General features: G+C 43.9%; 1 protein-coding gene across 1 annotated transcript; it reads right to left on the reverse strand.

The window, feature by feature from the left end:
- Positions 1-9,548: 9,548 nt before the first annotated feature.
- On the reverse strand, positions 9,549-12,528 carry LOC135430712 (uncharacterized). Its single transcript, XM_064685482.1, has 2 exons — positions 12,454-12,528; positions 9,549-10,226 (listed from the first exon to the last, which is right to left on the reverse strand). Exons 1-2 carry the CDS (start codon positions 12,526-12,528, stop codon positions 9,549-9,551), a joined length of 753 nt encoding a protein of 250 aa, XP_064541552.1.
- Between the last annotated feature and the right edge of the window lie 1,472 nt (positions 12,529-14,000).

Below are 14,000 nucleotides of genomic sequence, written 5' to 3' on the forward strand. Positions count from 1 at the left end.
AGCTGAGACGTTCTTTGAGCTTCTGTCTGTCGGTCAGATTAAACTTGTCCGATTCTGCAAAAGAAACTTGTTGGCTGGATTGTATCAGGGTGTTACACGCCGTTAAGTCATGACAACACTCATGCTGTCAATCTGAGTTGCCAAGAAGAGTCTTATACCTCGATAGACAAAACGTTGCAGTTAAAAAGGTCCTAACAGTTGAACAGCAGTTATGTGAGAGCCACTTTCAAGATAATTTGAAAATACTGCCGTCAGGTAGATTTAAAGTAAGACTGCCATTTAAATCAGATCAGGTTGCTAAGCGTCGTATTTTGTCGCTTGTTTCGAGATCCCGAGCTTAAGCGCATGTACTTGGAATTCATTGAGGAATATTTAACTTTAGGTCACATGTCTGAAAAAGATGATCAGATTCCAAGTACTCCACACTACTTCATTTCGCATCAGTGTGTTTTAAGACCAAAAGCACATCGTCAGAGTTACGCGTTGTTTTCGACGCGTCCTGTCGGACATCGTCTCAAATTGCGTTGAATGACCTTCTAATGGTTGGACCGACCATTCAAGAGGAGCTAAACTCGATTCTGCTTCGACACGGCGTGTTGTGGTTGCCGAATGAAGATGCCTTTCAATTTAAGATTGACGATTCATTCATGGGTCATAGCGATAAAACGGAACATTCTCTCGGTGGCATCGCGGCTATTTGACCCGCTTGGCTTGTTAAGCCCTCTGATAATTTAGGCAAAAATCCTACTCCAAGAGCTCGTATTTCGTTGTTGACATCCAAATCTAAAGTAGCCCGCCTCTAGACGAAGACTCTTCCCCGACTTGAGCTGTGCGCGGCTCACCTTCTCGCAGATCTTTGTCATCGAATCAAAAATCTCATAAGATTACCGATTGAACGGACGGTTCTTTGGTCTGATTCTGAAGTCACGCTTCATTGGATTCGGTCACATCCTTCGTCTTTGGCAACATTTGTGTCAAATCGAGTGGCTGAACTTCAAGAATGGACAGAGAAAGCTGAATGGCGCCATGTACCTACAAAGCAAAACCCAGCAGATATTGTTCCAAGAGGCTGCGATGTCGATGAATTACTTGCGTCGATGTGGTTCGATGGCCCTTCTTTTTCGAAGGAACCAAGAGAATCCTGGCCGCTTAACCAGCATCTGAACACTTGGCGTGTTGTGGTTGCCGAATGAAGATGCCTTTCAATTTAAGATTGACGATTCATTCATGGGTCTTAGAGCGATAAAATGGAACATTCTCTCGGTGACATCGCGGCTATTTGACCCGCTTGGCTTGTTAAGCCCTCTGATAATCAAGGCAAAAATCCTACTATAAGAGCTTGTATTTCGTTGTTGACATCCAAAGACGAAGACTCTTCCCCGACTTGAGCTGTGCGCGGCTCACCTTCTCGCAGATCTTTGTCATCGAATCAAAAATCTCATAAGATTACCGATTGAACGGACGGTTCTTTGGTCTGATTCTGAAGTCACGCTTCATTGGATTCGGTCACATCCTTCGTCTTTGGCAACATTTGTGTCAAATCGAGTGGCTGGAATTCAAGAATGGACAGAGAAAGCTGAATGGCGCCATGTACCTACAAAGCAAAACCCAGCAGATATTGTTCCAAAAGGCTGCGATGTCGATGAATTACTTGCGTCGATGTGGTTCGATGGCCCTTCTTTTTCGAAGGAACCAAGAGAATCCTGGCCGCTTAACCAGCATCTGATGACAGATGAGATGCGAACTCTAGAAGTCCGCAAAACAGCTGTTAGACAAGCAGCTATGGTAGACCGACCAGATATCTTGGAAACTATCGATAGCGTTGGCTTATGTGTTCCGCTTTATTCAAAAATGTAAAAATCGAGAAGTACAATTTGAGAGTATCCCTACGGCGCTCGAAAGGAAAGAAGCTTTCGAGAAAATGGTTGAAGTCATCCAACGAGTTGAATTTAAAGATGACATAGATAGAGTTCGAAAGGCCACAAGCGTCGGTCATAGCCTGCAGCGTCTTAATCCAATTATACATGAGTATAATGGATCTTGGTGCTTCTTTTCGTTGTTGCGAGTAGGGGGACGACTTGTAAATGCTCCTATTACAAATGATACCAAGTTTCCGCTACTATTAAAAAAAAGCTCGCAATTCGCAATTCGCAATTAGAAGCTTGATTAGATACCTTCATTTGACGAAATATCATGCTGGCCCAAAAGCACTCGAGAGTCTTCTTCGTGAGCGACTTTGGCTACTCAACGCTCAAGTGGTCTGTCGTCAGACAGTGAGATCATGTATCCGTTGCTTTAAATGCAAACCTCCTCTGCTAACACAAATTATGTGAAATTTACCAGCAGATCGACTCCGAGCTCTCCGCCCATTTTCGATCTGTGGCGTCAATTTTTGTGGCCCAATTAGCACAACTTTTTGAATGCGTGGAAAGCCTACGTATAAGTCGTACATAGCACTGTTTGTTTGCTTCGCCTTTAAAGCGGTTCACTTAAAACTAGTATCTGACTTATTTACTAATACATTTTTAATAGCCTTTCAAAGCTTCGTTGGCCGCCGAGGAGTCCCACAGACCGTCCATTGCGACAATTCGACTTGCGAGTTTGAATTGAGGAAGAGGCGGAGGCAATTCGCGAATTCGCATCAAAAAGCGGATACAAATTTGCGTTCATACCGCCAAGAGCTCCGCACTTCGGGGGTCTGTGGGAGGCAGGTGTGAAGTCTGCAAAGCACCTACTCCTACGGACGGTAGGCAGCCTGCTGCTAACGGCCGAGGAGCTGCAGACGACTCTTGTCGCAGTAGAAGCCGTCCTCAATTCCAGGCCCCTGGGAGCAATCAGCGAGGACCCAAGCGATGGCGAGGCTCTAACACCAGGCCACCTACTGGTGGGAGGCCCATTGAGGCCTCTGCCAGCAGAGGGGACCCCGGACCAGCAGGGTCTCACCTGCTTGAATCGTTGGCGTTGCTCAAGCAACAGTTTTGGCGGCGATGGTCAACGGAGTATGTGCTCGGACTCCAAGTGCGGAGCAAGTGGCACCGTCGCCTGCGAAACGTCGTCGTGGGAGAGCTGGTGGTCGTCGCCGAGGACAATCTGCCGCCCCAGCAGTGGCTGATCGGCAGAGTGACGGCAGTGCACGCAGGAGAGGACGGCGTCGTTAGAATGGCAAAGATTTAGACGGCTAGTGGCGGAAATTTTAAAAGGCCGATCCACAAGTTGACTCGGCTACCCGTGGAATGAAGTCCCCAAGCGCTTCAAGGTGGCCGATGTTGGCGCAGATTCGCGAATTAATTTTAAAAATGAATTTGAAAAACATGAAGTCTAGTGTAAGTTAGGGCGGAGCGAGAGCGCAATAAAGCTTTATCACTCGCTTTGGAGCGAATTCGCATCGCTTCGCTGCCTTAGCATAACTCTATATATCTTCAGTTGTCGAAATACATCAATGCGATACGCACTAAAACGCTTAGGAGTCTTTTAAAGCCACCCCAGTTCTCAATTTGTTTAATTATATAAAATAATATAATTTTTCATCCGTAAATATGTAATTATCACGCACCTGTGAAGAAACATCATTAATACAACTAGTATGTTTCATATAAACTTGAATATTAGACTTACTAAAACAGAAAATTTCCGACTGGAGAGTGGCTTTAACGGCAATTAATACCACAACACCTCGAGTCGGCCGATCATTTCTATGCAAAATAATTTTATTCGAAAAAATTTCAAAATCAGATATTGCCGAATTTAACCATGTTTCTGAAAATGCAATTATATCCGCATCGAAGGAAGTGCTAGCCGTAAAAAGATTTTTAAGCTTAGAAATTCTGACATTCTGATAATGAATGGAAACTAGGTCGGAAGACGAATTTAGTTTCTCGGGGCAGTAACGGTACCTTGTATCAATGGGACCGGAAGGGTGACAGGGGAAGGCTGGTGTCGCTATTTTTGCTTAAACTGAGCAATCATGTGACGAGGCCAACATTTAGCATCACAAATGATTGGGAACATATCATGTGAAACATTTATTTTGAATGATGCTATAGCACGATGGGTGGAGAAATTAAATTTGGTTATTGACACACTAGCAGAAGATTTGCTAACAATATTGGCTGCCAATGACTCACAAGTGGTGTCAGACGAAAGTCGAGACAAAAAAACATGCCTACGAGGAGCAACAATAGTCAGAATAGGAGCTGATGGGGCTGAAGGTAATACACTAGTTGGTGGGGCCAAAGAGGTACCATGATTGCTTTTAACAATGTGGGCTAGATTTCGCGCAGGTCTACCTTTGCGGCCAGAAGTTGACGGGGCTGAAGCAGTTTCGCTGATTGGGGCAGGTTCAACTGCAGGGACTACTGGGACTACTACTGGGGATACAACAGGGGTAATAATTGGGCAATCGTTCGGAGAAGCCGATAATGACAACATTGGAGATAAATCCAAGTTGCTAGGCAGGGACAAAAGAGGCGTAGGTGTATGGACAGACGGAGAGGGCAACTGCAAAAATTGAGGATCTAACTGGCGATTGGGTGGAGACTCGAATTTCTAATTGCTAAGCATCTCAAAACTCGAGTCAAAGCTACTCGAGTCAAGGCTACTCGAGCTCACGGAATTATACATTCTGGAGAAATCAATTTGTTTGTCGATGCAATTCGGGCACGCCCAACGCAAGCCGCCGCAGCCCTTCTTGGCAATTGCAGCGATCTTGTCGCAATCACGCCCAGTGAGACCTGCACATTTAGCATGCATTATATTCTCACACAGCCAGCAATTAACAAATTGCGGCAATGCAGAATCATTAGCCTGCTTGAAAGTGCAAGGTTTTTTACAGCACCACATAATTTCTATCAGCGTTAGAAGATAAGCAGAAGATGCAAGAGCGCAGAGTGAAACGAAACAAGGTGCACAAAAATAGAGCAAGCAAACGATCAAAATAACTATTCGTACACAAACAAATTGTTTGGAGTGAAAGGCAACAGCAAAAATTTGCGAGAGCGCGATGCACAAGCAGAAATATGCACCAGCGAACAAACAAGTGTATGCACAGGGGAGCACCAAAACAATTGAATCAAGACAGACAATTACAACACGAAACTGACGCTGCGTTCAATAATTGCAAAAATTAACAGACGTACGCTGCACAACAGTTAGCACTTTGTACAAGTTATAAAAGCTTTTTAAATAGAGCGCAAAAATTGCAAAATTTAGAAATAAAAAGAAGGATTAAAGCGCAAAAATATATAAAAATCTTGGAGGATAAGTAAAACACGTCAATCACTCTCAACTGAGAATTCTCTCTGATGATATTTCAGTATCTTTCGTTTTATACCTATCGCCACCTCCCCGCCACCACCACAAAGCTATAAATCAAGTTAACACCCCGAATTGTATTGCCCACAAATTTAAGCTACAATTTTAATGCAATTGACTTTTTGAGAATACACAAATATTCTATGGCACGATAAGATGTACCGTCGAAAATTTCATTAAGATCGGTTAGGAAACAAACAAATGTTATGTGTATTAGCTGCGCACGTGTTAGCAGCAGCTAGCGCAAATTCCAAGAATTTCTGTATACATGTACACACACACATTCATGTGCGTCTTTTTTCAATTCTATCAACAGCATTGCAGTTGCGATTGTATTGTTTTCTGTGCTGGCAAACTTTTAGCTAATATGTTGTAGGGAAATATTTTAAATCAATATAACTTTGTCCGTTACTGTTTCTTATTTGGTGAAATTAAATATGCTGACTTCTAGCATGATAAACATGATTTTCTACAAGATTCATCTCATTTAAATTATTGCCGTACACTACAACTGTATTAAGACAAAGTGACAATTTCATTTCATATATATATTGCTTCTTTAGCAGCTTCGGATATAGACATATATTCTGCTTCTGTACTGCTTAGTACAACAGATATCTTTTTTTTTTATGCCCAAGAGATTGCAGATGCACCCCAGATAAATGCATTCCCAGTATACGATTTTCTGTCTCTCGCGTAGTACCCACAAGTGGCCTTTCCAGTTTTCTTGTAGTTAAGTTTTAGGTCTATGGTATTGTGCAAATAACGTAGTACCTACTTGGCTGCTGCCATTTGCTCGCTGTGAGGATAACTGTTCCCCTGTGATAACTTGCACACCGATTGAAAGGTATCAGGACGTTATGGCAGCGCTATGTATATCAGCGACCCAATAACGGATTGATACTCCGTCTCGTTAACCCTTTTGCAATTTGCTGAAGCGTTGGTATTTTTCGGCACTCGCACATGTCCAGCAGGCGGCTGATGTGCATGTGCTGGCCAACTAGCATTGCACCACTCTCCCTTTGCGCTGGATCTCAAGGTCTTAGAAATTTTATGCGGGCCCCTTGTCGACTACATGAAATGTAGAGGAAATGGCTTATTTAACGCTTACAAGCTCACCAAAGTCTGCACAGGCCATCAGCAAACTGTCAACGTAAACAGCTATAACGTTGATAGTATTCTTTGTTGGCTCTGTGTATAAGCTTACTTTCGCTCGCCTTGTAGCCGATTTTTCTAAAAACTTTATCGTACTTTTCATTCTAAACACAGGCCATTGAGACGATAACTTCTTCAGTTTTACCACGCACAATATTCCGTCGTCAAAATCTTCTGGCTGCTTCATGTAGACCTCCTCCTTACGGTGACCATTCGAATAGGCTGTTGACACATCATTGATTGATCGTTGATGTACATGCCACTTATATTCGGCTGCCATAGCTAACACCATACGGATAGTTGTATTACGGACAACTGGTTAATAGGTCTCCTCGTAGTTAATACCAGATTTTTGACTACATCCTTTAGCCACTAGCCATGCTTTATAGTGGTTAATTTCGTCACCTAAATATCAATGTAAATATCCACTTGCAGCTAATGGGTTTTAAGCCTGCTTGGAGCTTTACCATCCGCCACGTTTGATTTTTTATCAAGGCATTATACTTCTCCTGCATTGCGCTGTGCTAATTATGCGCCGGTTGGCCCGCCATGCACTCACACACAGAATTGGGAACTTCAACATTGCCGCCATACATCATATTTAAAATGTTATACTGTCATCCTCTTAATCTCGATCTGATTATCCCGGGTCGGCCAGGTCCTATAATGACTGCATCATTATCGACAGAGTCGTCACCATCCGTCACGAACTCTCTGCCCTTAGCATCTGACTCTGTAGATTCAGGGCTTAAGGTCACTTTACCAATTTTATTAGCCAAGTCGTCGTTTTGCTCCTCATCACTTAGTACCATTTCTAAGTGGTGGGTCATCACGATTTCCCAAGTATGCTTGTCCCAAAGGCGATATGCCTTCGCTGTTTCTGCATATCCAACCATTATATACTATTTGCCTTTCTCTTGAAACTTTTTTTTTTGTGTTTTATCCAACGCTTTGGCAATCGATCCAAACACCTTTAAATGCTTAACGACTGGCTTATGCCCAGTACATACCTCGCACGGAATAACACCATAAGGAGCTTTAGTTGGGGATCTATTTTTGCACATACAATAGACTCAGCCTATTAGATCTCGTTCCGCACTGTTCAGCATGGCACGTCCCATCTCAGGCAGGGTCTTATTCAATCTTTCGGCGACTCCATTCTGTTGGGGTATATTTATTGTGGTAAATTGCCGCTTTATACCCATTCTCTCCAAATATAGGTCAAATTCCTTGTTGGAATATTCATTACCATTATCACTTCTTTTTGCCTTCTTCTTCATACCTATCTGAAGTTCAACAAAAGTCAAATATGTTATAGATACCTCTCTGACTTCTGGTCCATAGCGCTCTAGCCATTTTATCAGTTCGTCATTCCCTTAACTAAGGCATAATTTATCCTGTGACTTTAACTCACAAAAATACAAGCCATCGAACTTTTTGGCCCTTAATAATAACCCTTTGTCATAGAAATTCGCAAACTCATTGTAAAAATTTATTTTGCATTCGGTAATTACTGCCTTGTCTACTGATATAAAATTCCATTGCAGCTCTGATGCATATAATACTCTATTCAGGGAAACCACTGTACCACGGCTTTGCGCCAAAATGTATTTATTTCCAGCGATTCCTATTTCTTCTTGACATTGCTCAAAGTCTTTGAACACTTCGCGTCGCGCAGACATATGTGAAATGGCGCCGATTTCGACGCACCAAATGCCGATGCCGATTCCCAGACACGATGCTATTCCAGCAAACGCCCGACCGACCCTGCCATTATCGCTGTTGTTCTCTGCCTGCCTGTGCCTACTATTTTTGCCGCTATTAGCTGCCTTGCTGCTTCAACATTTTGCAGCAAAATGGCCCTTTTCTCCGCATGTCCAACATTTTCCTTCATTCTGCTTATTTTTTCGAATTCTGTTACGACTCTTGTCTGACTGATTTTCCCAGTTAGACTTTTCGACTACCACAAAGGCTTGATCGGTACTTTGTTGCTTTTCACCTTTACTTTTGCAGCTTTATACTTCTTCTACTAGTTAACTCTTAGTTACGCTTAGGTACAGCATTTCATCGCGCGCATCTAACGCAACAATAAAATTCTGAAATTCCCCAGACACTGCTGGCGCCGCAAATTGTCCTCGGCGACGACCACCAGCTCTCCCACGACGACGTTTTTTTTGAATGGCGATGGTGCCACTTGGTCCGATAGGAGTACGAGAACTCCTTTAACTATCGACGCCAAAACCGTTGCTTGAGCAACGACACAGCTCACCATCGATTCAAGCTGGTCCGGGGTCCCCTCATCCCACAGAGTCCTCAATGGGCCCATCACCTGTAGGTGGCCTGGCATTAGAGCCTCGCCGTCGCTTGGGTCGTGGCTAGGCGCTTCAAAGGGCCTGGATTTGAGCACGGCTTCACTGCGAGAAGAGTCGTCTGTAGCTCTTCGGCCGCTAGCACCAGTCTGCCTAACGTCCGTAGAAGTAGGTGCTTCGCAGACTTCACACCTCCCACAGACCCCCGAAGTGCGGAGCTCTTGGCGGTATGAACGCAAATTTGTATCCATTTTTTGATGCGAATTGCGTCCGCCTCTTCCTCAATTCAAACTCGCAAGTCCCTAAACTGCCGACTTGCTCCGACGAAGTTCGTCGCGATGTCGCAATGGACGGTCTGTGGGACTCCTCAACAGCGGATGAAACCATTAAAAGTTAGTTGATAAGTCAGATACTAGCTCTAAGTGAACCGCATTGCAGGCGATGTAAACAAATAATGCTATGTACGACTTATACGTAGGCTTTCCATTCATTCGAAAAGTTGTGCAAATTGGGCCACAAAATCAACGCAAGTGATAGAAAATGGGTGGAGCGCTCGGAGTCGATCTGCTTTCAAATTTCCTATAATTTGTTTCACTGTCTGACGACAGACCTATCTAGCGATAATTAGACGTCATACACCATGAGTTGCCTATACATCTTTTCGATGTCAGCTGTCAGTGCATATTTGTGTAGTCTTATTGCCGGTCCAACCATAAGAAGATCATTCAACGCAATATGAGACGATGTCCGACAGGACGCGTCGAAAACAACGCGTTACTTCGACGATGTGCTTTGTGGTCTTAAAACACACTGATGCGGTATAAAGTAGTCTGGAGTACTTGGAGTCTGATCATCTATTTCAGACATTTGACGCAACGTTAAATATTCCTCCATGAAATCCGTACATACGCTTAACTTCAGGATCTCGAGACCAGCGTCTTTCAAGCGACAAAAACGACGCTTAGAAACCTCAAAGGAGTTACCAAGCTGATTGGGATCTGATTTAAACGGCAGTCTTACTTTAAATCTACCTGACGGCAGTATTTCCAAATTATCTTGAAAGTGGCTCTCACATAACTGCTGTTCAACTGTTCGGACCTTTTTGGCTGAAGGCAACTCTTCCAATGACCAAAATTTCTGCAACGTTTTGTCTATCGAGGTATAAGACTCTTCTTGCCAACTCAGATTGACAGCATGAGTCTTCTCACGACATTTCGGCGTGTAACGCCCCGAGGCAATCCAGCCAACAAGAGTATTTTGCACAATCGGACCTTCCTTAATCTGAATGGCAGAGAGAATTTCAAAGAACGTATCAGCTCCAATGAGCATGTCTATCTTCTGTAGCTTATGAAAATATGGATCTGCCAATTGGTTCATTAGGTTTTCAAAGATTTTGCTAGCTCTAACATTGACCGTATTGTCAGACTGGTAATCCGAAGTGGTCCTAATATCCTAAGATCCGATGGTTGATAATACGGAGTCAAGAGATGGTGGTAACGCTCGAATGTTGGAAACGGCAGAATATCTATGCAACAGTTTGTGGTGCGAACGACTGCATACTCTGCACTTGTTTGCCTTACATGTGGCAACAGTGTGCCCCTCCGAAGGGAATTGATCCATAACGGAGCCGCCTTTGCGAACTCAAACCGCTGCTGAACTGATCGAATGGCCTTGGAAAAGGCAATTTCAATATTTGGAGGTCACCTAATAGTTTCTTACACTAGCCACAGAACACGAAAACGAACCTCGATTACTATTTTTGGAAACAGCTTTTGACTCTATAGCCATCGGACGAAACTTTTGCTGATTCTTCAGCACAAAGGTGTTGATTCAAGGCTGTTTCGCAACCACTCCATAATGGAATGATTGCATAATCGATTTTATCCTCCCATTTTCGTCTGGTCGTTGGGTCAACTTTCTTCATAACGAGGTGATTGGGAATTGATTTAGAAATATTTTTGTCATCACCTATTGACAGAAGCGAGCCATAGATGGCGGATACTGTATAAGTCAGGGATCTTAATGATGCGGCAGGCTTGACAGAGCTGGAATATTTTCATTGAATATTAGACATTCAATTTCGTATACTATCTTTCGGATGTCTAATGCTTTCAAATAATTGACCTCGGTGACTTAAAACGATCTAACAGTGCCTAGAGCTTCACCAGATAGAGATAAGATCAGCTGATTGAATTTGTTCATACTCGAAATTGCATGATCGATAGGAACAAGCCAATCAAATTCTTTAACTCTGAGTATTTTTCACTACATTTGGGAAGGTCCAGATGTGGAAGACGTGTGCGTGTAGCCGAAACGGCAATGACTGCAGTTGTTGCAGGACTTAATGACTTTATAATGGACTTTAAACGATCTTTTTTCGTTATAGAAAGTTCTTCGTACTTGACACGATAATCATCATCTGGGTCAAAAGTCTGATATTTTAACGCTGTATCTATATGTGAGGCCAGCATTTCTAATCTATATTCTAACTCTGTAGATTCTAGGTTTAATTTACGCTTTTTTATTAGATCATTTAAACGCATTATACTTTTAATGGACATATTGCGATTCTTTTTTGAATCGTCAAAACTTTTAACTGTTGCCATATGGACTATAAATTCGATTTAACAATTATTAATTTAAATTAATATAGCTAAACGACTTCAAAAGTTGATATGGGTGATCAGTAAAGAAAAGGGCGTCTCTTGACTAAAACACCCCATCAAAAATGAGTATTACAATAATAGTACAACCAGCGCTTAGCACAAAGCGGAACGAAAATAAACAGACTGCAGCTGGCTTGCTGTTATATACAAGCGCATGGTGTCGAGCAACTGTATAATTTACAGTGGTTGCGAGTGATGGCAAGAGGGAGAAACGACAATGACTAAGGGAAATGAAATTGTAGTAACAATTAATTTTTGAAAATAATTAAACATTCGCTCAGATAATAATATATAAATCTTCATCGCGGTTACTTAGTGCAATCAAATTTAAATTATGCTCAACTACTTTACAAATGTGCCAAGCATTGAAAGCGTCGACTCATTAGCGCAACCAAGCCAATAGAGTTGGGCTTTCAATTTTCAGCAGAGTACCTGCTGTTCCGAACGATCCACTTTAGATGCTACTTTCCTTGGCAATGATCAACGATGGCAGGAGGATAGATTGATTCATAGATTTTACTTCTCAATTTGATTATATCGCGAGCCACACCTAGTACCACTCTTAACCACTTGCGTTGATTTCTTTAGTTATTATTTTTTAAAAGAGTCCACCTGGGGCGCCATTTAAAAATTATTTATTATATATATGTGAATATTGCCTTGGCCCATAACCAATTTGAGTAGTAAAATGCGTAGTGGCTACGGTCGCGAGAAATAAGAACAGCTTCGGTTAGAAGTAACTAGGAGACTGATGTTTTCGCAAAATCCTATCACCATTGGACCACTATAACATATAGCTGCTATAGGAATGATTCTTGGGCACCCCGAACCTACTCAAAGTCCTCTCTCGAAACGCCGTCTGCAAGTTCGCCCAGTTCCACCCACTTTTAGAAGGCATCATGGAACACCAGTAACATCGTGTTGCCATGTCTTGACCGTGGACGGGGCCCGACAAAATCCGCGCAGAGTACTGCCATCGGCTATGCTACCTATATCGTCAGCATGCGACCAACCGGCTTGAGTTGTTCGCTCTTGAGCTTCTGGCTGACTTCACAGCACTTCACGTACTTGGCGCCGGCACGGAACATAGCCGGCCAGTAGTACCTCTGGGCCAACCTTGATACAGTTTTCCTCACGCCTTGATGCCCTGCCGTGGGAGCATCATGATATTCCTGCAATACCCTCTACCCTTGACAACTGGCTACTCAAAGCTTCCAGGAAATATAGTCCTCGTCGTCCGTCCGGTGACCCAAATGCCTATACAATTGCCCATTTTCCTCTATGTAGTCCGTGAATTTGGTTGGATCTTCGGCGATCGTGGCACGCATAGTCGCGACCTGCTGCCAGGTCTCTAGAGGATGCCTTGATAGTGGATCGGTCACGACGTTGAGCTTCCCTCGTCGGTAGTGGACATCGAACTGAAACTGTTGTAGCACTCATTATCGGTGGCGGAATAGTTCACCTCACATTTCAGCAAGTTCCGACTCGCGTACGCTATCAGCCGCTCTTTTCCCTCTATCGTCTGCGTCAGCACTGCGCCGAGACCATACTCACTCGCATCAGTTTGCAAGACGAATTTGGCGGAAAAGTCCGGACAAGCCAACACAGGGGCAGTCGTCAAGTTTTTCTGCTCCTGTTCCTCACCCCATGACCATTTCCGCCCCTTCTTTGGGAGCGCCGTTAGCGGCTGTCCCTGAGTCGCGAAATTGGGAACAAAACGCCTCTACCATGAAGCCATCTCGAGACACTGCCGCCACTCCTTACAATAAGTCGGAGCCCTAAGGTTACGTATCATCTCCACCTTCTACGGATCGGTACTTATGCCTTCCCCGCAAATGACATGTCCCAGATAGACCAACCTCTCCCTGAAGAAGCTGCATTTCTTCCTGTTCAGCCTGAGATTGGCCGCCCGCAATCGGCGGAGTAACTCCCTTAAATTCTCGTTATGTTGCTCCTTCGTTGCCCCTATCACCACGATATCGTCTAGGTAGGCGAACGCATGAGGCTCCATCTCCGAACCTATTACCGTGCCCAATGCTAGCAGGAAGTTCGCACACGCTGAATGCAATCCAAACGGCATCACCCGCCATTTGAATAAGCCTCTTTCTGAGACTGTGAATGCTGTGCACTCCCTACTATCGGCTGCCATCGGTATCGCCCAATACCCGTGCTTCAAATCTAAGGTAGAAATGAACCGGGCGTGACGCAATCCGGGGGACAGGATAAGTATCTGGAATAAAATGCGCATTGAGTTGCCGGTAGTCGATGCACACGCGCCACTCGCCAGTTTTCTTCTTGACTAAGATGATTGAGGCGCTGTGCGGACTACGCGAAGGCTCGATGGCACCTGCTTGGATCAGCTCAACCACCTGTTGTTCGATCCCCCTCTGCATGGCCGGATTCTTCGGATAATACCTTTGATCAATGGCTTGCCATCCTTTAGCCGGATCTTGTGCTCCGCGATATGCGACCCCCTGCAGATACTCGAAGAGTGCCAGCTCCAATTCCAGGAACTGCCTTAGTTCCGGATCTAGATCCGCTGGCCACTCTGCCCCCTCTG

Source organism: Drosophila montana, unplaced genomic scaffold, assembly GCF_035044405.1.
Source record: "Drosophila montana isolate Dmon_TW-CO22-7 unplaced genomic scaffold, ASM3504440v1 contig_3055_1, whole genome shotgun sequence".
Taxonomy (NCBI): Eukaryota; Metazoa; Arthropoda; class Insecta; order Diptera; family Drosophilidae; genus Drosophila; species Drosophila montana.

Excerpts from the sequence above, each read along its gene's own strand:
- LOC135430712 (XM_064685482.1), bottom strand. The coding sequence starts at position 12,528 with ATGTTCCGTGCCGGCGCCAAGTACGTGAAGTGCTGTGAAGTCAGCCAG. Across the intron at positions 10,227-12,453 it reads AGAGCGAACAACTCAAGCCG|GATATTAGGACCACTTCGGA; the intron begins GTTGGTCGCATG and ends ATCGGATCTTAG.